Raw genomic sequence first — 20851 nt, 5'->3', positions numbered from 1 at the left:
CCCATAGTCCCAGGTGAGGACTGGGACAGGGGCATGAATACTCTTCTAAGGCATCTTCTAAATACGTGTAAGGTGGTGGTCTGACATGTTCCAAGGCATTTTTGAGTTCTTCTATGTGTGTGTCATTGCCTACCAGCTGACATACAGGTTCCAGTTGCTTTTGGAGAGTGTGGTAGCAGCAGTCGTGTTGATCTTAGTGCCTTGTGATATCAGCACTGTCTTAGTGGAGTTTCATTCTCCTGTTCAGACCAGCCAAGGCTGTGAAAGTGAAAGAACAGCCACCCAGAACCTGCCAGTTCCTCAAAATAGAAAACATTGGCAAACACTGATTTTATTTTAACCAATGTGCTCTTAAAGTCATAATTGCTAATAATCTCAGTGAAGAGAAATAAGATCCATGAGAGTGTGTTTTGTCAAATTAAAACCAAGTATAACTTGGGGAGATATGAGAGTAAATTAAAATGTCTTTTAATTGGATATTGTATATTACTGGGTGACTGATTTCCCATCTGGGGGTTTGGATTGTGTTCTGTTCATTTCCTTTGCTAATTCCTGATGTTTAGCTGTAGTTTTTTTTCCTACTGCCATTCTGTTACATCAAGTAACTGCTTGCATTTCTGCCAGCACTTTCACCCTCAGTGCACTGTCCTCTGTATAATCTGTGGCCTGGCCCATTCAGTCACTGAGCCTGGGCAGCCTCTAGGCACTGTTGTGCAGAAATCTGCGTTCAAAGTACAGTTCCAGATACAGTCCAGGCTCTTTAGGTGATGGGACTTGCCAGTCTAGCTGAGAAGGTGTTGGCAGTAGGGCCAGCCCTCCCCAGCAGCTGCTGTGTACTCCAGCCAGATTTAGATGGACTTCCTGGTCTACATTTCACTCTTTGGAGACTCTGTGATAGTATAAAATAAAAATAAAACGCTTTTTTTAAAAAATCAGAAAACTCTACAAAGAATTTCTAAACATCCACTTTGCTTTTAGACAGTAAGAAATCCAGAATAAGAACTCACATATTCAAATGCCTGCCACGTTTTGCTTACACTCTGGGGGGGATTCTGTCAGCTTTTTCCAAGGATTCAGATTCCTGCTTTTCTCTCTGCTCAGCCTTGTTTACTTCTTTTCCCAGTCTGCGTTCTTCTCTCTCTGCAAGTTTGTGCAAATAAACAATAGAGATGGGATTGGAGAAAAGAACAAGCTGTTTCAGTGATCCACAAAAGTGGTTTTGTGTGCTGTCTTCATTTCTATTCATTTATCTGTGACATGTAAAAACTATGGTTTTACATATAAAAGTACAGTCACAATGTGTAGTTGCCTAGATTCCATTTCTCAAGACTTCCATGAGAATAAAATGGTGAAGTGGAACAGTTCCTTCATAAATTTTTTCTTATAATTAGGGATTTCTGGGTATGTCTCTGTAGTGAAATTAAGTAAGTAGGAAAGAGCTAACATACAAAAAAGTTCCTTAAAAATATTTTTTTATTATTAGTGTTCCAAAGTTACTACATGAGTTTAACTTCCTGTCTTGATGATTCTTTTGCCTGGGTATATATAACTGTCTGTTCTTGTTTAGCATCAGCTGGTGAAAAAAGGAATTAAAACCCCTTATTTTTAACATGTAGCACATAATTCTTCATTTCTCAGGCAGGAAACAAATAAGGAAGTGCTTATAAGTATCATCATTTGTGCCCATCTTCATTTAGAATGGCATTTAAGCAAATGCTTAAACACTGTTGACTTTAAGCACAAATTTGTGATGAAGTACCTGCAGTGCTCTCTGCAAGCCAGATTTTTTATGCATTAAATGTTAAACTTGTGTGAGGCTAAGTATGTATGCACCATGTGTGGGACTGTATTTATTCTTAGATGCCCTTTCCAAGAGATTACTGAAGTCTAATTCAAAATAATTTTGCCTGCTGTGTCTATTAGGACTGACATTTAGAATGCCAGTATGTTTTGTAGTTTTGTGATGGTTTTCAGTCATCTTTTTTATCAAGACAGATTGAACAATTAGCTTTAATGTATTGTCAGTATTTCTTTATCTAGGATACAATTTCTGCATTGGCAATAGGCCCTACAAATGAGGCTCTGTGTCTGTTCTGAACCCTTAGTTCATCTGTGGTGCATGTGCCTGGTGTCAACGACATCCAGACTTCCTCCTCAACAGGCCAGAACCTGACACAGATATCCCGGCAGCTCAACCAGAGCCAGGTGGCCTGGACAGGAAATCGCCCTCCATTTCCAGGACAGGTATTAATCCCAAGTGCTTTATCTTCCTGGGTATTAAAGGTTTTCACTCTCTGTGCGTTTTACAGTAGTGTTAGTAAACCCATTTATGATTTCAGGGTAATTAATTTGTGGTTGGGGTGGAGGTATGGCAGTGTGAGCAGCTTCCCTGTGTGTAGCTGCTCTTGGTTTGGGATGCTGGTCATTGAGGTGGCAGTGGCTGCACTGACCCAAACCCCACTGGAAGGTCTTGTCCTGCATTTGTTTTATGTGTAATGAAAGAATTACAGATCTTCTGCTTTAGTATTAATCCTGTGAATTAAATCTCTCTTGGGCCAGGACCTTGCACCCAGCAGTGTTACCCACTGTTATCAGGGTGGGAAGAAGGGGTATGTGCAAATCCAGGCATGGGTTGAGAGCAGAGGCTGCTCAGCCTGGTGCCCCTCTGTCAGAATCTGTGCTATTGATGATTCTGGGATTGTAGAAAGTCTCTGTCTTTCTGCCCCGCTGCCAAAGCAGAAGCCATAATTGGTCTGTGCTGGCTTCAAGGTTGTTTATTCTGTTTATCTCTAACATGTTCTGCTGCCCTGCCCAGCTCTGTCCTGCAGGGCAGCGTGTGGGGCTCTGCCCTCAGTGGGATGTTACAAACATTAAATACCAGAAACTCCCTGGGCTGGATTTACAATAATGTGCAAATATCTGTCACCTACGTTGGACAGTGTGTCCCCAGCCTGAACCAACAGAAAAATGCCAACACCACAGTGAAACATGGAGGGCATGATGAAGGAGAAAAAGGACAAGGCACACCCAATTTCCTCCATCTTGTCCCCTTTGGACCCCTAATCTAGAATCCTAAAATTTTACTTTTGCACCCGTGCCACACTTAATTATTACTGATATCAAACACTCAGAGCTGGCAATTCATCCTGTAAGATTGAAAACTCTTTTCCATGGGCAGAGATCACAGACAGTGTCTCTGGGAGCTTTGTCCAGTGGGGTTCCTGACCCCCTGCCAGGGTCCCAGGGCAGCCAGAGGGAAGCCCTGGATTCCCACACCCCTCCATTAGCACTGCCCAGTGTGGCTCACACTGCTGTGTGCTGGAGGAAGCAGCACATACCTCCATCAGATGCACTGTGCTTGTCAGTGTTAGCCCAGAAATCACCTCTTGTTCTGTGTAACAGGTAAAAAATGGTTCAAAACTCTATTAAAAGACAAATAATATGAAGTAAGTTTGATTTTAATAATGCTGCTCTTAATTCCTCCTGAGTTCTCATTGTTTGGCAGGCTAGAATGGCATGTTGGGGTGGTCACTAAATAAATTTCCAATAAGTGAATTGTTTCTACATTAATCAGTGATTATTCCCAGCCCTCAGAGAGTCATGCTTCTCTGTCACACCTGGTTAATGAAATCCAGTTGCAACATTAACTCATTTCTTCAAGTGATATGGAAGGTGCTGAAAATTACTAAAACAAATTACTCATCCCTCTTACTGCACAAATTCTGTCCAAGTCAACTGAGTTTGGATGTGAGTGTAAGGAAATTTGAATTAATTCTTCCACCGTAAACAAAGTAAAATGGAGCTAAGCCTTGCAAAAGTGACATGCTGAGCTCCCACTGCCATTGTGGAAACCTTCAGAAATGTACAATTTCTTAGTTTGGGACTGAACTGAAGACTTAATAGTATCTTCCACATGTTCTATGCCTGTTGGGATCTGAGACTCTGGTCATCTTGAGACCTGCATGTGTCCTGCAAGACATCCAGATAACTGATTTCACTGTGGCACTGCAAAATCAATACACCTAGAAAATACAGATGAATTCTTCTTACCTGTTGAGTTTGAGATTAATCCTCATAATAGTGGTAAAAGAAATCCTGGTTTTCCAAATAGCTCTGATACAGAGTACCTGATTAGTACAGCAGGCGAGCTGGAGGTGTTGGTTTATAGCCTGTTGTACTCCTTCTGCAGCAGTAAGCTGGCTTGGACAGAAATGAAATACAGCTGAGACAGGAGAAGTGTCCCTGTTGGCATCCACAGAGTTTATTTAGTCTTTGCTTTATGTTGTAAAAAGTGATTCTGCTATGCTGGTCCCCAACAATAAAACTTCCTTCTTTAACACTTACTCCTCAGCAAATTCCATCTCAGTCTGGCAAGGCTCAGTCGTCTCCCTTTGGCATTGGAACAAGTCACACCTACCCAGCTGACCCATCATCTTACAGCCCCCTGTCCAGCCCAGCCACCTCTTCTCCAAGTGGGAATGCCTACTCCAGCCTAGCAAACCGAAGTGCTGGCTTTGGTGAGTTTTAAATGGTGTAACACACAAATGCACATAGAAATGAAACTCCAGCATTAACTTCATTAAAAATCTTCCAATACTTAATCATTAAAAATTGTTTTTTATTGTTTTTTGGTGGGTCAGTTGGAAAGCCCAACTGGTGAAAGGGTTTTGCTTTCTGCTACTGAGTAGAGAGGACAGAACTGACCTGTTCTCTGTATGCTCCATCTCCTCCACATCCAACACACTTCAGAATATTGTCATTTCATGATATGAGGGAACTTTTTTATTTTTTCCCAGTAAATGGTATCTTGAAAGATTAAAAATTTGCTTATGGGACTGGTAACCATCCTCCCAAATTGTGGTCAACTGGTTTCATTTGCCTCTTTTTTTCATTTTTTATCTTCTTCATGGTGGTATCCTCTTGCACTGAGATTGCACATTGAAGTTTGGCTGAAAACAGGATTTATTTTGTACCCCCAGTGCTACCAACCTAATCAGAGTAGGTACCATGTTTTGAAATTATTTTCTTTTCCTATTACATGCTAATTTGGTGGCTTTCAGACCGTGACCCGGTAGGCAACCCCTTGTAAGTTTTTTTGCACAGCACCAGAAGAATAATAGTCAAGATATGTATAATGGATTCCATGAGAAATGTCACTGGGTGACAATAATGTGCAATCCCAAAAGGCACGGGTGGCAGTGTGCTGATGTGTGTTGTTTGCTCCTGTCCCTGGGGAACAAACCTGGCACAGACCTGGCACAGAAAGGGCATGGAGATGGAGCTCTTCCCACACAGCTTATTCCTCTCTCCATTTCCATTTCCACCAGGCATTGTACATTTGTTTATGAGACAGCTTTGTATTTCAGGCTTAAGCTACTTGGCAAGAACCCTTTCACTTAATGAGAAACATCTCCTGACCTACATCAGTTTGGGTGCTATTAATAACCCAGCCTTCACGGAGACGGCCTCGACCGCCGGCTGGCAGGAGCTGTTCTGCTGAAAAGCAGCATCGTTTGCTTCACTCATTTAATTTCAATGTGTTGTTCTGAGGGGAAATAAAACAAACTTGCAGCTTGCTTTTAAAGGGTAGCTTAGATGAATTTTATTTTGGCTCTTAAAATGTCTGCAGGGTTTTTGAGTCAGATGAATTACTGGTTGTGGTAATGTCAGTGAGGGAAGAACTGTAATCATCTACTTTGGATGTGATAGAAATGCATCACTACAGCCTGTTTACTTTCCTGTAAAACCTTCCCTTTATCTGTTTTGCATGGCTTAGCTGATGGCCAGAGGGATTGGGTTAAATACGTGTATCTGTATTTTCTGAAGTCATGACTGTGAGTAGTGGCTGATTTGACGTGATTGAGTCTGGCTATCAAAGACTTGGCATAGCACAGGTGTGGAGGTTTGGCACAGGAAATTTGGCACCCTTGGCAGAGGATGCTGGTGATCAGGAAGAACCAGACATGCACAGCTTGTTCCTCTGCTGTGAGAAGGAAACAGGCAGTTAAAGAGAAAAACATTAACAAGAAAAAAGAGGAAAAAATGTTTGGAGGAAAAGCATAAGCCTGGTGGCAAGCTTTCTAAAATGCTGGTTCTTAGAAGGAGATACTGTAACTAATGAATGGGAAATTAGCCGTAAATATAGTGGCAGTCTGTAGAAATGCAGGATAAAATGAGCCCAGCTTAAGTGTTATCTATTGCTGTACTCATAAAAAATGTATGTGTAATAGGTAACCAAATTAATGTGTGGCAACATGCTTTTTTTCTGGCAGACTATTTAGAAGAAATTAATCTCCTTGAAATAATCATTTGAAGTGTATTTACAATAAAGCTTTGCTATTCATGTTACTCTGTCAAATGTAAATGGCCTGAGACTTTTAGGAAAGTATCACCATATTGACAGGATAATAATTTGCTATGAACTGCATATTAAATAAATCAATTTGCAGGTGTATCACTGAAGGACAGGACAGTCCAGCAATACCTGTATTTAATCAGCAAGGCTGTTGTCTGTTTATCATACTGTTTCTACATCTGCTTTAAAAATCCTGGATCTCCTTACATGCTTCTTAGATGAGTACCAAACTGTGCACCCACTGCTCCACAAGAATTCAGTGTTTTGAAGAGAAACAGCACTCAGATGGTGAAGTTTGGTTTTTAAGTTAAGTGAAAAATAGTCCTTATTATGATGAAAAAATGATGGTGGGCATGCTTGACAGTTGTCTTCCAGTGCCTGGCTCACTGTGTCACTGTGCATTTTGCTCTGGGCAGTTCATGGCTGTGCAGCTGTGGGCCTGAGCTTTGCTCTGGGGCTGAAACTCCCTCCAGCTTCCTCCTCCCAGGGCTGCTGTCACCCAGGGCCTTTCTCCAAGGCTCCTTTGCAAATCCAGGCACTGATGGATGCCTCCCCAAAGCAAGCAGATATTTTGGAGAGCTGCTCTCTGACCTCTGCCTTTTCTTCCCCCGTGCAGCTGAAGGTGGCCAGAGCAGCGGGCAGTTCCAGGGCAGACCGTCCGAGGTGTGGTCGCAGTGGCAGAGCCAGCACCACAACCAGCAGAGCGGCGACCAGCACTCGCACCCACAGCCCAACCAGACCGAGGTGTTCCAGGTGAGCCCAGAGTCCCTCTGGTCTCCTCTCAGTTCCGAGTTAGAGCCGTGGCCCCTGCAGCCCTTCCCTGCTGCTGCGTGCTGCCACAGGCCTGCTACTGAGGTGCTTTGGGTTTCTGCCACACAGCAGCATCTTTGGTGACACAGAACGCTGTTTTCCCTTCTCTGTGCACCCTATACTTAGGGATTTCATCTTTTGCAGAGAGCCCATGAAGTCTTCCCAAGTGGATTGTCTTTCTTATCCTGGTGCTGGCCTCTGACATCTCAAGTTCCATTAGATACCAATGTCATTCTCTTTGACAGTTCAACCAGGATAGGAGTCTGATACTGCACAGAAGATAGTGCACAATAATTTTTTAAGGATTAGCCCAGTCAGATATCAGATAGATGGTAAACAATCATCTTCAACTACCTAATTAACTATCTTTCTGAGTCTTGACTACAGATAGCAAAATCCTACTATAGAGTAGGACTTCATAAGTTAATTTAATAACATATCTGTCCTTGTATAACTGGTTCTTAAATGAGATGAATAAGACAGTTTACAAGAAAACAATGCAGATAAATTCAAGAAAGATAGTTCAAGCCCCAAGCAAGGTTTAGAAGTGGGGCACCTCCTTGTCTTTTGGAAAGTAAATTCACCTGCAAGACTGGGCTCATGTGCAAGAATGCTGCAGAAGAGCTGTGAGCATGGGAGTATTCCTGTGTGGGTGAACCATTGTTTTCACACAAGATCAAACAACAGCACTTCATCTGGAATAACTGCCTGTCTGTGTGCTCTTAGCCCACGGCCCAGGCAAGATTGGTCTGTTGCATCTCTTTGTGTTAGCAAAGGTTAGTGGCTGTCCACGAGGATATTCAGGGTAATTCCAGTGGAGCTGCTGACAGCATGGTTTGATGGCCAGCAGAGACATGGGACTCCAAGCAGTGTCGTGCTTCTTTCTTAAACTTCTCATGAAGTTAGTGGAAAGGAAGACTGTGGGATAAAAGGAGAGCTGGGCTTCTCTGCAGAGCTCTTGGAGGTGAATTAGGATAATAGCTGGATGGGATAAAAAACTTGGATGAGTTTAAAGGCCTCCAAGAAGTTGTTTGGATTGTGCCCAAAGTCAGCCCTGGGTTAGCTGGGCTTAAGGAGAGAGGCAGACTCAAGAGGAGACCTTACTGGATCTGTGCCTGAGGAGACTTTGCCACAGAGGCCCCAGCAACAGAAATGGAGATGGAAATGTAGACAGGAGGGAGCAGCTGCAGCTTCCCTTTGGCTGGAAGAGAATGTGGGAAAACATCAAAGTCGTCCAAGTTTTGGTCAGAAAATTAAGGCTGACCCTGGCAGTTCAGACACTGCCAGTTGTGTTCACAGTCTCTCTCACTACATTGACAAGGATGCTGTGAAGATTTTGGATAGATTTTACTCAGTATTTATTTTGGAGGAACTCCCCAGTACACAGCAGCTCTCAGTTCTTTCACAGAGCAGATCCTGCAAGCTTTCTTACTTTTTTTTTTGTTTTGTTTTGTTGTGAGGATAGTGAGCCATCCCTGGCAAAACTTGGCTTTGTGGTAAGAGCTTGTTATTGTAAAGACTGACAGGAAAAGCAAGTGTAAACTCTGGTTTTCCCAGAAAGGGATATCTTCTCCCTGTGGCTTCAGTCTCCAGCTGAGAGGAAAGGTTGAATGTTTTTTGAAGCCTCCTGCAGAGACCTCACTTGGCTCAACACACGTGAGAGCAGTTACCACGAAAGCCCATTTCTCCTGAGAAATTCCTGCTATTTTCTCTGCCTCTGTACATCCATGAAGGTGCTTGGGTACCTTATTACCTGGGGTGATGTCCAGTCTTGAGTGTTCCACAGAGCAGTGTTCAGCTAGAGAGTGCTGGTGAGGAAGTGAGACCTTGCCCAAACCCATCCTGACACCGCTGGAGTTCCAGTGTGAGAGATGTTGTGCACTTCCCATGGAGAAACCGGAGTGTTTGCTTCTCTCCATATGTGGCTCCCATTCCAAGGGGATCTGTTTCAGTCTGGTAGGAGTGGGAGGCAGCTCAGATGTGTTTTATTTCAGAGGAGCAATCCAAAACTGCCCTGCTTAAGTCCCGTTTCTTGTTCAGAAACATTCCAGCAAAACATAAGTAGCACATAAACCTTAGCCCAACCCTCTGCACAGGTCTGGTTTTCACCTTATTTATCTAAACTTGGCCTTTTCTGGTTTTACACTGAAAAAAATGAACAGGAAACAGTTTGTGTCTGGATAATGTGTTGGCAAGTGAGACTTCACTTTGGTTTTTCCTTACCATGCAGGACATGCTGCCGATGCCTGGGGATCCAACACAGGGTACTGGCAATTACAACATTGAAGATTTTGCTGACCTGGGCATGTTTCCACCATTTTCTGAGTAGCTTGCGAAGCAGAAATGGAAGTTCTTCTCCAAGGCCATTTCAGTGTAATTTTGGCGCTGCTTTTTCTGTGTTGCATTTCTGTAGAAGCTACTAAACCAGAAGACACATTTCTTATGTTTCAGATAGTGGTGTAGGGCTTGCTCTCTCCTCCTTGGGGTGCATCAGTGCCAGCAGAGGAGCTCCAGCACTTGTTAGTGTTCATTGACAGCTCCATTTTTTTTTATTATTATTTTATTGTCATCTACCTCAGAGATAAAAATTTTGCTTGTTTTTAAAAAAAAAAATCTCTGAGTCTCAAATATTTAAATGTGAATGATGCATATTTCCTTTGAATGGTAATTTTTCAATAGATAACAAAGTAACAAAGACTAACAGAGAACAGGTAAGGTCATGTCTCGTTACAGTGCCTACCGCTCAATTTTGATGCCTTGCTTTAAGCTTAAGTTTCTGAAAGCAGACACAATATTCTGTTTTCTTTGATTCTTGTAGGTTTTAGGTCACTTTAAATGTTGAGATTAAGCAACATAATGTAGGCCTCTCTCACCAGAAGATTCATCTCTGCCTTTTCTAACTTAAACTTGAATGTGTGTACATTTTGGTACTTTATGTATATCTTGTGCTGTATGAAGTGATATCCTGTACTGGTTTCTTTTGCCTTTACAAAGGGCCCATTCTGGAGTGTACTGAAAAGGTTGATGATGTATGTGAAGGATTTGAATATTGTGGGAGTCTCCATCACTTCACATAGGTGTTGTTACTTTTAATTCAGGTGGTTCTCTATTCAGAACAAACACTTACATAAGCTATTAGTCTGGTTTTGCACTGAATTGAGGCCTATAACCTTGTACATTTCTCACTGGCTGCTTTAATTATTATTGTTCTTGCTTTCCCAAAAATATTGCCTCTTAAAAATGACTGTAAACACATCAAGATTGCATTTTCTATATTAGCTGCATTTCCTTTCTGTGAAGTACTTTTTTATACTGTGAAACCTCACATTTTAACAGTGGAAGGTGGTGGCCTGTTACTAGGAAATCATTCAAGCTCATTTGCTGCAAGCAGTGAGATGGTTTTGTAGTGTATAATTTTTTTAGGGTGAGTTGGTTATAGATATTGATTGGACTATTGTCCACTGCATATACAGTGATAACTTGAATTTTTGCTTGGATTCCCAAGCAAATGCTTCTGTTAAACCCTGCTAACCCTGTTCTGTTAAATATGGGATTTTCAGCATACCAAGTTTGTTGAGGACTCTTGACTGCTCTGAATGCTGTGTGCTTTTTTCCACAGAGGTAAGTTAATCATCTTCCTCTTGGGTGAGTCACCTGCCATATGTCTTCATGAGAGATGTGGTAGGAATCTTTTTTGTTCAGTATTTCATATGCATGGTGAGTTACAGAGGTTGGATTTTAAGGATTTTATCCCGGTCATTTCTTCTGGAGAAAGAATCACTCACAAAACCCCAAGTTCCTGCATGCAGGTTGCTCATAACCTTTGAGGTTGGGTGTTGGTAGGGAGCCTCTGCAGAGGAGGTGGAGGAGGCAGCTCCCCTCAGCTTTTGGACATCCAGGGGCCCTCACAGACCTGGGAAGAGCATTCCCATGGCATAGCCCCCATCCAGAGGATCTCAGTGTGTGCAGCAATTCTTAGACTTCACAGAATTAAGCTCTGCCTTCTCATAGCCACTCTCAAATTCTGGGGTGTCTCTGAGTGGGGTCAGAGTGCACATCACCACAGTCCATATTTTTGGGGTAAGATCCTGGGGAGCAGGCAGGCCCTGCCCCACAGCCTGCTCTGGCCATGCAGGGTTCAGGTGAGCGTGGCCCAGGGACAGGGCTGGCACAGATGGGGCTGTGCCCATCTGACTCTGCTGTCCCAGCCTTCTCCCAGGTCAGCATGTCGTGTTCAGTAGCCAGGGAGAGTCCTCCTTACTGTTCCTCTCTCTAAATCTGGGACCAATCTCTTACCCTATGTGCAAGTGGGGCTAGGGAGTCTTTTTTTTAGGACAGTTTTGTATATCTCTAGATGAGGTATTGGAGAGGCTTCAGATCTCCTGGTGTGCACTTGCCTCACCAAATCACACTGAGAACAGACAAAAATCTTCCCATCTCTTCTCCTTCTGAGATCAGGAAAAATACTATCTTAGGTGAGTAAGCCATGTGCTTATGCACTTTGCTTTTAAATACATGGATGTTTATTCTCTTGGAGCCATCTCCCTTTCCTCTCATGCTGCTCACGTGAATGACTGCTCATGGGATTGGAGAGGCAAAGAAAGTTCTGCTGCCTCAGAGTAAAGGTCACTGGTGTCTCTAAGAGGTGCCTGGATGCTGCACCAGTGAGTGAGGTGCTCACTCTGCAGAGTTTTGAAAGGGGCTGCTTATGAGGGAGGGAGCAGTAGGTGAGCAGTTTGTGTCTCTCCACAGAAGATGCTTGACATGATAAATGTCAGTTCTTCTGAAATTTTTATAAATTTTTCCTTAAAGTGAATAATGAATTCAGCTAAAAAGTGCTGTTCCTGTGTTTTATTTTACCCAATAAACTGCTCTGAGTATATTTATAGTTTATTTTACTTCCTGAATTCAATTTAAAAATAAGGTTTTTAAAGTAATTTTCTTTCTCCTGACATCAGCAATGTTAACTTCCTCAGTGTGTTGTGGGTTTTTTACTACTGGAGAAGGCTTCTCTTGTACAGATTTTGGTTGTGCAGTTCAAAGTGCACTGTTAGAAGAAATTTAAGCACATCTCTCTTTTTCTTGTTGTTTTTTTGAAGTCAGTACGCCTGAGGGATCAGAGCATGGATTGCTTCTCACCTTGTGGGCTCCTCCTGCCTTCCTGGCTGGGGAAGGGGGTGGCTGCTCTGGGAAGGGCAGTGTGGATTGTGCCAGCTTGGGGTTTTCCCTGTTTCTTGTGCCATCCCGAGCCAGCATTTTATTCTTGGCATTTCCACCCTTGCCCTGCTCCTCTGCCATTCCTGGCTGCCCCATCTGCCCAGCCTGGTGGGAGTTGTTGGGCTGCCGTTCCCAGCCAGCGAGGAGGGAGCAATTGAGGATTTTGGCAGCTTTGTGCTTCTGAGGCAGCAGCTGCTGCAGGTGAGGCTTTGCTCGTGCTGCGGGGCTCTGCCGTGTCCGTGCCTGCTGCTCCCAAACAGCCACCCCAGTCCTGTGGCTGACAGAGCTGTGTAGCCTTGGCTGTGCTGTATCTTGTGTTTCGTTACTACAGCGCTTGGCTTATCCTATAGCTGCAGTTCTAAGGTGCATTGGCAATGCTGATGTTTTTATTACTTGCTGTCGGTGTAGCTTCGTTGGCACTTTGGCTTCCAATTTCCAGAATTTCTTAGGTGGTGGATTTCTCGTTTCTTTTGTGGATTTTTTCCTAAGCTGGAAATAAAGCTGTGGTTTCTGATTGAACTGTTGCAAACACGGTGTTTCTTGAAACTGAATCTTTTGGGTTTTGAACTCATGGAGCAGGAAACTGCAAATAGTGATGGTCTGGGTGAGTTATTTCAAGGAGCAGACATGTAGACTGAGACAGTTTTAGATACTAAAATATTTATATTCACTTACTCAGACAAACAATCCAAGATTCCATCACATTACTTGTACAAGTGCTACTAGCAGTACCTACAGTGATGCTTCAACCAGATAGTTCCATTTGTAGCTTTGTTGCCTTTTCTTTTCTTTTGAAGTACAGTATGAAACTGTAAATACTTCTTGCAGAACTGCCTTTTTAACTCTTAATTACTTCTGGCACAGTGTTAAATAGTGTTGGATTTACCCAATTGCTATGACATATATTTTTATACATAGGTGTACTCTTTTTTCAAGAATAATACAGCCATTTTGTCATTAATGCCTTATCGGTGTCATACTGCTGTTGCTCTTTGTTTGCAAGGTATTGAGTGGACTCATTTCTAGTTCAGATATTTTCACTTTTCCTGGCAGTGCTCAATTTTGGCTTCAGGTGATTTTTTGCCAGAGCCCCATTTTTCACAGTTGTTAACTGTGAGAAGAGAATGTGGGCTTGGACTTGTTGCTGTTAATGGAGTAAAGAAAAGGTGATGGCATCTGATTGTCTTTAAAAGGTCAGACTTCTACTCTAAACCAGAGTGCATTTCATGAAACTGATTACTGTGGGCACTGATTACTTTGTGTAGATTAAAGGTCTTTAAAAAAGAAAGAGAAAGGAAAAAAAAAAGGAAACAACTCCAAAAATGGGCTTCTGTCATTGTTAGGCACTTGGTTACATATCTGTTTAAACTCTTCATATTGATGTGAAATTGTGCTGTGGATAAAGTGTATTTTGTACTTCTGAATGTTCTATATTTATGACTAACAAGTACAGAATCAGTTGTGTGTATGTATAACTAATAACTGCCTTTTTAAATTTCATTAAAATAAAAATGTCATGAGCTGTTATTAATTCCTGTCTTTCTGTAAATAAGTAAAATGTGCTGTTGGGAATTGTCAAGTAAGAAATAACCCTGAATGATAAGATCCATGCCAAAAATCAGAAGATGAGGCATTGATCTTTGTCTTTGAAATCTCCTCCAGTGCTGTATAGTTGGGGACAGGATGTTCCCCTTTCATCTGTATTGTAAAGGCTGTCCAGAGGGAGCAGGAGAGGAGTGATAGTTTGAGATACCAACTTCTGAAAGTGTTCCAGAAAAACATTAATTAACAGCCTGTTCTACTGATGACACTGAGGTGTGTGAATTGGTGGCTGTATTGTAGAGGATTTCATTAGAACACAATTGGTTTAGAGCTAATTCTTGGTCTGGGGCAGTATTTATTTACTCCCTGGGGTTGTATTACAGTGGTTTCCTTGTCTACCTTTTGGTCTTGTTGTTCAATGTTAGAAAATACCTGTATCCTTGCCACAAACATTCTGGTGACCTTTTCAGATTGCCTGTGTAAGGCACATTTGCCTTTCACTGTGGGTCTTCAATGCATTTATATTGTTATTTCTTTGTCTAGTTGATACTTTGTGAGCAGGACTTACCTTGCTCATAAATCCAAAAAGCTGGTGACTGTGCCATGGCAGGAGCTGAGGACACTGTGCTCCAGGGCCTGCATGCCTGGCATGGGGTAGGTGGTGTTTCCACAGCTCATACTCCAATTTTAGGGCTCTGCCTGCGGAGAGCAGGCGTGGGCTCTGCTGGGATCTGCCAGGGAACTGGGGCACTGGGCTGGGATTAATCAGATGCAGCCGCCAGCCCCCCCTGCTCTGCTGGGCTCTGCTCACTGTGCAGAGACACAGGTTGGTCAGTGAAAATGGGCCATTTGTGCTGTTTTGCTGTGAAAATTGGGTTTTCAATAAAGTGATGTTCTTCTGGCATTTGTTCAGGTGCTGGTGAGCATCTCTGATGAACAAGCATGTGCCAGACCTTGAGCCCCATTTGGAAGTGCAGCCACTTTCATCCTGGCAGCTCTTTGCTGCTTTTCCGGTGCAGTTTAAAAGGCTGGTAGCTGCTTTTGAAGAACATTATCCAAACAGAAAGGCACACACAGAATGGGTGTTGCACCCATGCCAAGCAGAGTACAGTATGCTGGGCTGTTGTAAAATCTCTCCTTGCACTCCTTGCATGTGGGTCATCATCAGCTGTGCTCTCACGTGCTAAGTCAAGTGTACTTCTGGGCACTGTGGTGACAGCTGGGTGTGGGAGTGCTGGGAGGTGCTGATTTTGGTGTGGAGTCTGGGTTTGGAGGTGCTGGATTTGGAATGACTGATGGTCACTGATGGTCTCAGCAGGACACTGTGGTAGAAATCCATCCAGGCTGGCACGCAGGGATAAAATGCAGCTAAGGCTCACTGTGTTGGTACACTCACCATCTTTGCCTCTATTAGCTGGCACTAATGAATCATTAAAACAGGTTGAATCTTCATTATAGTGATAGAAATACATTTTTCTTTCTTTTTCCATCAGAGCTATTTCTTAGCCTTATTTTTATCAAAATACCGTCATGGTTCAGGAGGTATTACTCATTTAATTTTCCCAGTTCCTCTCCAAGTTGTATATAACAGGGACAGATACAGGATGAATTCTTCTATCGTTTTCTACCAAGTTTCAGCATATTCCTGGTTGGAAATACTTGGCAGCATCTTTCTTCGTGGTCTGTCCCACATAAAATGAAATGGAATCACTTGAGCTGTATTAATGGATTTGGGATTGTATCCAGGGGTTGCTAGGGCATCTTTTCATTAGCTCTGGAAAAAATTATCTTCTAATAATAGACTGGCACTAAATACTGATATACAAAATGTGCCATTTGGGACCCAGTTGAAAAAAATGTCACTGCTAGGCTCACCCTGGACAGTGCAGAAGTGCATTGCCATGGCTTTTGCAGACAAAAGTGTAAAGTTGTACACACACCACTGCAATGGCAACTGTACAGACAGAGCCTGGGGACAGAGGACAGCCCCACTGCAGCTTTGGAGCTTTCCCCAGTACACACACCCCTTGTTAGAGATCTCCCATCACCTTGGTGTCCTGCTGGCTGGTAAAAATAGCAAGCACCTCTTTCCAGTTAGGAAGGTGAGGTTTTGAATAATTGGAACATTTTTGAAAACAAGAAGCAGTGCAAGGTTGAACTTCTTGGTGCACTCTGTCACCCCAAACATGTTTTGGGTGGCTCTCAGAGCCTCCCCCAGTTGCTGCCCATCCCTGGCTGTGCTGTGGCTAATGACCCTTCCCTTGGAGCTCAGTGCAGTTCTGTATGTGGCCCTGATGGGGCCAGGATAGTTATTTCCATTTAGCACTAGAATTACTAGCCTGATAGTCCCATTGCCACTGAGGAGCAAGGATTTTGAACACCTGAGTTGCTGTTTGCTTTGTTGTCCGAGGCCTCCAATTTGCTAAATGCACACACTGCCCTGGCACCTGTAAACAAACCCATTGCCTTCACTGGAGTGCATGTAGCAGGAGCAAAGGCTGGGTAATAATACTTCCCACTCAGTGGAGGAGTTTGTCCAGTGGAATTGTCTCAGAAGCAGCATTCCTCTCTCTTCAGCACCTCCTGGATGTGACAGTGCAGGGATACCAAAGCCTGACTCACAGAGGGATTGTAAATGCTGTGGGATTCTTGCCTTCATGTAAATCACACTCCAACAAATGTTACATCGTTTGTGGTTCACATAATTCAGAGCAAAAGTCATCAAGAGGCAACCCTGTACAGTGCTGCTGCTATTTAGTTATATTTAATTTTAAAATGGGACTGTTGATGGATGTGTCCCATCCTTCTTCTGTAACCTGCTGCTGCCTTCTCCAGCCACAAAGAGAGTGCAGACTACTCTGAAAATTTAGAGCTGGTTGAGGTAATTTAGGCTGGTCCCTGGATGTGAGGGACAGATGGAGTCAGCTTGCTCCATGCTCTGGGCGTGGGAGTGACGTGGAGCTCACCTGTGTAAGAGGTACCTGGAAACACCAGCTTGTCACCTCCCCACAGTGTCCCCTTGGCACAGCTTGCAGAGGTGGCATTGCATTCCTGGACCTCCTCCTTAGCCCACCAGAGCTCCTGCTCAGCTTCTGTTCCAAAATGGAAAAAATTATGTTATAGTGAAAGAAAGTCTGGGTTTGGACAGTGATTTTGTGCAGTGTCAAGGAGTCACGGCCTCTTCAATACCAAGCCCATGTGTCATCGTGGTTGTCTTGTGTAGTCAGGAAAAGTTCCTGCCCGATGATTTATTTGGTGACGTAGGAAGGGATCATTGTCATTGTACCCACAGAGCTCAAACACTGAATGTTTACATCTCTTCTGATATGGCACGGAAAACTACCAAGCCCTCTGACTGAACAGTGGTTGGATTTTAATATATGAAACCCTGAAGATAGATGGTTGCAGGTTTGTGAAAAATTTGCAGATTTGATACTTTGGTAACTTAAAGTGCTTATCTTTGCATTTGTCAGTTTAAAAACTGCATTTAGTGATGTTGAGAAAAAAAGTGTTCCGTGAAATTCCTATGAGAGGTTTTAATTATTGAGAAACTATAAAGCATTGTGCACTTCCTTTTAGCCATATTGATCCCCCCACTGCACTGAGATGCTTAATCTAATGGAGTTCTGAATTGGAGATTATTCAGATTCTTAACATATTTTTTGTGACCTCTGTGATTTAAGGTCGGCGACCTCAGCAGGGAATCAATGGAAGTTGTCACTTTAATAATTTTAGTTCTAAAGGTTCATCAGAGTTATGCGAATTGACCTAAATTTTGAGATCCTGCTGAGGGAGTGGGGTTCTGCACTAACCTGCCAAGGCTGACCTGGATATATCAGCTGGTAATGAAATACTGGAGCAAACCCTCTGAAGCAAGTGTCAATTATAAACAAAGCTACTAAAAGGCAAAAATCTTAATTCAGTGAAAGGTAACATTTGATATTTATAGATCACTGTAGATACACAACATTTCATCGGAGAACTGTCGAGTTCTGGAAACAGATTTCCTTTGACAGGTTTGTAAAATCTCCATTTTGTCCCTTGCACCACCGTGTCAGTGAAGGGTGGGTGGATTTTTGTACTAATGTTGATAAGGTGTCAAGGTAATTTTACAGGACTCTTTTTAACACCAGCCAAGACTCCAGCATTGAAAAAGAGAACTTTATGAGCAGGGGTGGGAATATCAGATAACAGATTCCTGTTTTCCTCTTGGTTTTGTGCTTGTTCTCCCATCAGGAGCATGTTTCACAGCCATTTAAAACACTGGAGCTGAGCTTCCAGCAACAAGTCCATTAATAGCTCTGACTTCCAGGAGGTTCTAAAATTGGGTTAAAGATACCCTGAAGGCACAAATTTCTTTGCTTTTAAGTCTGCCATCCAGAAGAGAAAATGTTTCTCTGAGAAAGTAAATGCTGCTTGTCAGATTTGCTGATTCCCTGTCACCTATGAAATTGAGGTGAAAATGGTACTTTTCTCAACTGTGCCCAGAACTGCTACTGAAATGGTTTCCAGCTTTCTCTGCTCACCTTGGAGCTGGGCAGTGGAGGAGGAGAAGGTCAGATTGCTGAATCACACAGGTCACAGCAGGGCTTTGCAGGCACAGCTGTGAGTGTGCAGGAGGGGCAATTTGGACATCTTCTATCAGAGAATTTTTGGGAAAAGGCTGCCAAAGGTCCTGCTGTCCCCATCCTTGGCTGGACAGAGCCTTGGTTGACCAGGTCTCAGGCTGGGGAGAGCCCTGCTTTCCCAGGTGGTCCATGTGGTGCTGTACCTTCAGAGTTCCTGGGATTCAGTGGGCTCAGCTCCAGCCCTCAGCACAGCCACCATGTCAGAGAAGCAGGAAAACCAAGACGTGCTTGCTGACCCTGAGCCAGTTAAAAGGTCCCTGTGGCCTCCTCAGCCAGGCAGAGCTGGCCCAGGACTGAACATCCATGGCCATAAGACTCAGGCTGTGACCACCTCCTCACCCACTGACTCATCCTTTCCCTATATCCAGAAGCCCTGAGAAAGTGCTCTGTACCACATCACCTGTCAGATGTTCTGCTGCTGAGCTGTTCTCACACCCATCCTTTAAAGAGCAGACCAGTTCTCTTCTAAAATGACTCAAGTTGTTGACAAAAGTCCCCTGAGGTTGCTGACAAAAGCCCAGACGGAGTCTGTCAGCATAGCCAATCTCTGAATTCTGCAAGCAACTTCTTATTACAGGCCCTGAGACAGCAAGAAAGGAGAGACCATCTTGATGTAGCACAATAGCTCCTGCCTGGTTTGGAACGTTGTTTTGATAGGGAATCTCCAATATCCCATCAAATAAAACCCTTTTTAACAGCAGTCAAACACAAACACAACAGTTACCAGACGTGACCAGTGGGAGAAGTAAACAAGGAGGATCTTTAATGGTAAGATCACAATGTAGCTAGCAGCTTAAATGTTCTCCTGTAGGATTAATGTCATGGTCATCATCCAGAACTATGGATTGGTGGCCATGCAGTTTGTAGATGTGAAGGCTAGCGTGTAACCTTGATGCTGTGGCAAAAGTATCCTGGATTGAAAGAACCTAAAAAGGAAGGCTGGAAGCTCAGTGGTGTCACAGTGTAGGCCCTAGTTCAGTATCACTGAACTATCAGTTATATCAATTTAGGTTTCATTTGATTTTTAACCACCTGAGCTAGAACTAGAGCCGGTACCATTCCATGGTACTTAAAATCCTATTGTGCAAGCTCCTGTTCAGATGTAATATTTGATAGGCTCATCAGCTATCATGGGGTTTAGCCACTAATGTTCCTGAGCTAAAGCACTGCTGCTTGTTGACTCACTTCCCTAAGGATCTGCAAAGCTCTGGGAGTGTCTCCAAGAAGGTTGTGCTCATTGCTGGGAAGGGTGCTCATGGATGAGTGCTCATGGATGATCTCAGTTTGGATCAGGACAGCCTGCACAGGACCATGTCAGGTGCATCATTTCTGATTCAGGGACTGCCTAAGCCAAACCCACCAGAGGTGAAGATGCAGAAGCATCTCCTACCCATCACTCCAGAGTCTTTATTTGTGTGTTTCTGACCCTGGGTGCCACATGAAGGCTCTGATCCTCTCCCACCCCAGGACTAACATGTGGATCTTCAGCATCACACTCTGATGAGGAGGTGTCATTTTGGGATGCTGACGTGCTCTGGGGTTAGATGGCTCTGTGCACCAAACCAAACCACTGGTGACCCAAAATTACAACGTGGGAGTTCTTGACTTCTAGGCCCATGCTCATTCCAGTAGACCACACTGCCTCCTGAGAAAATATGTTTTAATGGTATCTGGCCAGCTGTATAAACATGTCAAGAGAGCCATGTAAAACTGAACTGCTCCCATTAGGCAAGTTATAGTCTATTTTATTTGTAAGCACAAATCCTTAATCCCTCCTCTAGGCTGGTATTTTCACAAACAAAAAGTAAGGAAATGAAAAACAAAAGCACTACAGAAAGTGTTGATGTCTGGGGCTATGGGTGACATGACCAAGTTCGTTTTCCCTGGAACAGTGAGCCTCTTCCTCTCTGCCAGGCTCTGCTTTCCAGCCTGGTTCCTGATTTGAGAGCTGGTTTTGGGGACAGATGGGTTGGTGTCCATATAGCAGATAGGAAAGGTACCTCTTTTCACCTTATGAGATTTCCTCAGCTGATGGCCGCTTGCCCTTGCTTAAGAATATATTGCTGTAAGAATCAAAGCTATCAGCTAATGAGTCTGAGCAGCCTCAGTGCTGTGTTGTGTTTTCTCATTCTGCCTGTATTATGACAAGAAAACTTTGCCTGGTGTAGGACATGGACAGCCACCCAACAAACGATCTTTATTCTTTTGTTGAAATGCCTCTTTTCTGTCTGTGCACTGCAGGGTGCAGAAGAACAAGGGATGTATTTACCACTAATGTGACCCATCCTCCCAAACGCAG

At 43.4% G+C, this 20851-nt stretch overlaps 1 protein-coding gene across 6 annotated transcripts in view; it reads left to right on the top strand.

Moving 5' to 3' along the window:
• The window catches only part of ARNT2 (aryl hydrocarbon receptor nuclear translocator 2), a 95968-nt gene extending 82066 nt beyond the window's left edge, over positions 1-13902 (top strand). For all 6 annotated transcript variants that reach the window (XM_021537594.4, XM_085588853.1, XM_021537591.4 and 3 more), the window contains 4 exons: positions 2106-2244; positions 4352-4517; positions 6972-7108; positions 9396-13902. In XM_021537594.4, the coding sequence (XP_021393269.1) occupies positions 2106-2244; positions 4352-4517; positions 6972-7108; positions 9396-9494 (541 nt within the window). In that variant the 3' untranslated portion in view covers positions 9495-13902. The remainder of the gene's footprint in view (positions 1-2105; positions 2245-4351; positions 4518-6971; positions 7109-9395) is intronic.
• Positions 13903-20851: the final 6949 nt, after the last annotated feature.

This window comes from Lonchura striata, chromosome 10 (genome assembly GCF_050655825.1).
Source record: "Lonchura striata isolate lonStrDom1 chromosome 10, ASM5065582v1, whole genome shotgun sequence".
NCBI classification, from domain to species: domain Eukaryota; kingdom Metazoa; phylum Chordata; class Aves; order Passeriformes; family Estrildidae; genus Lonchura; species Lonchura striata.
This window is presented reverse-complemented; position numbering and strand designations above follow the sequence as displayed.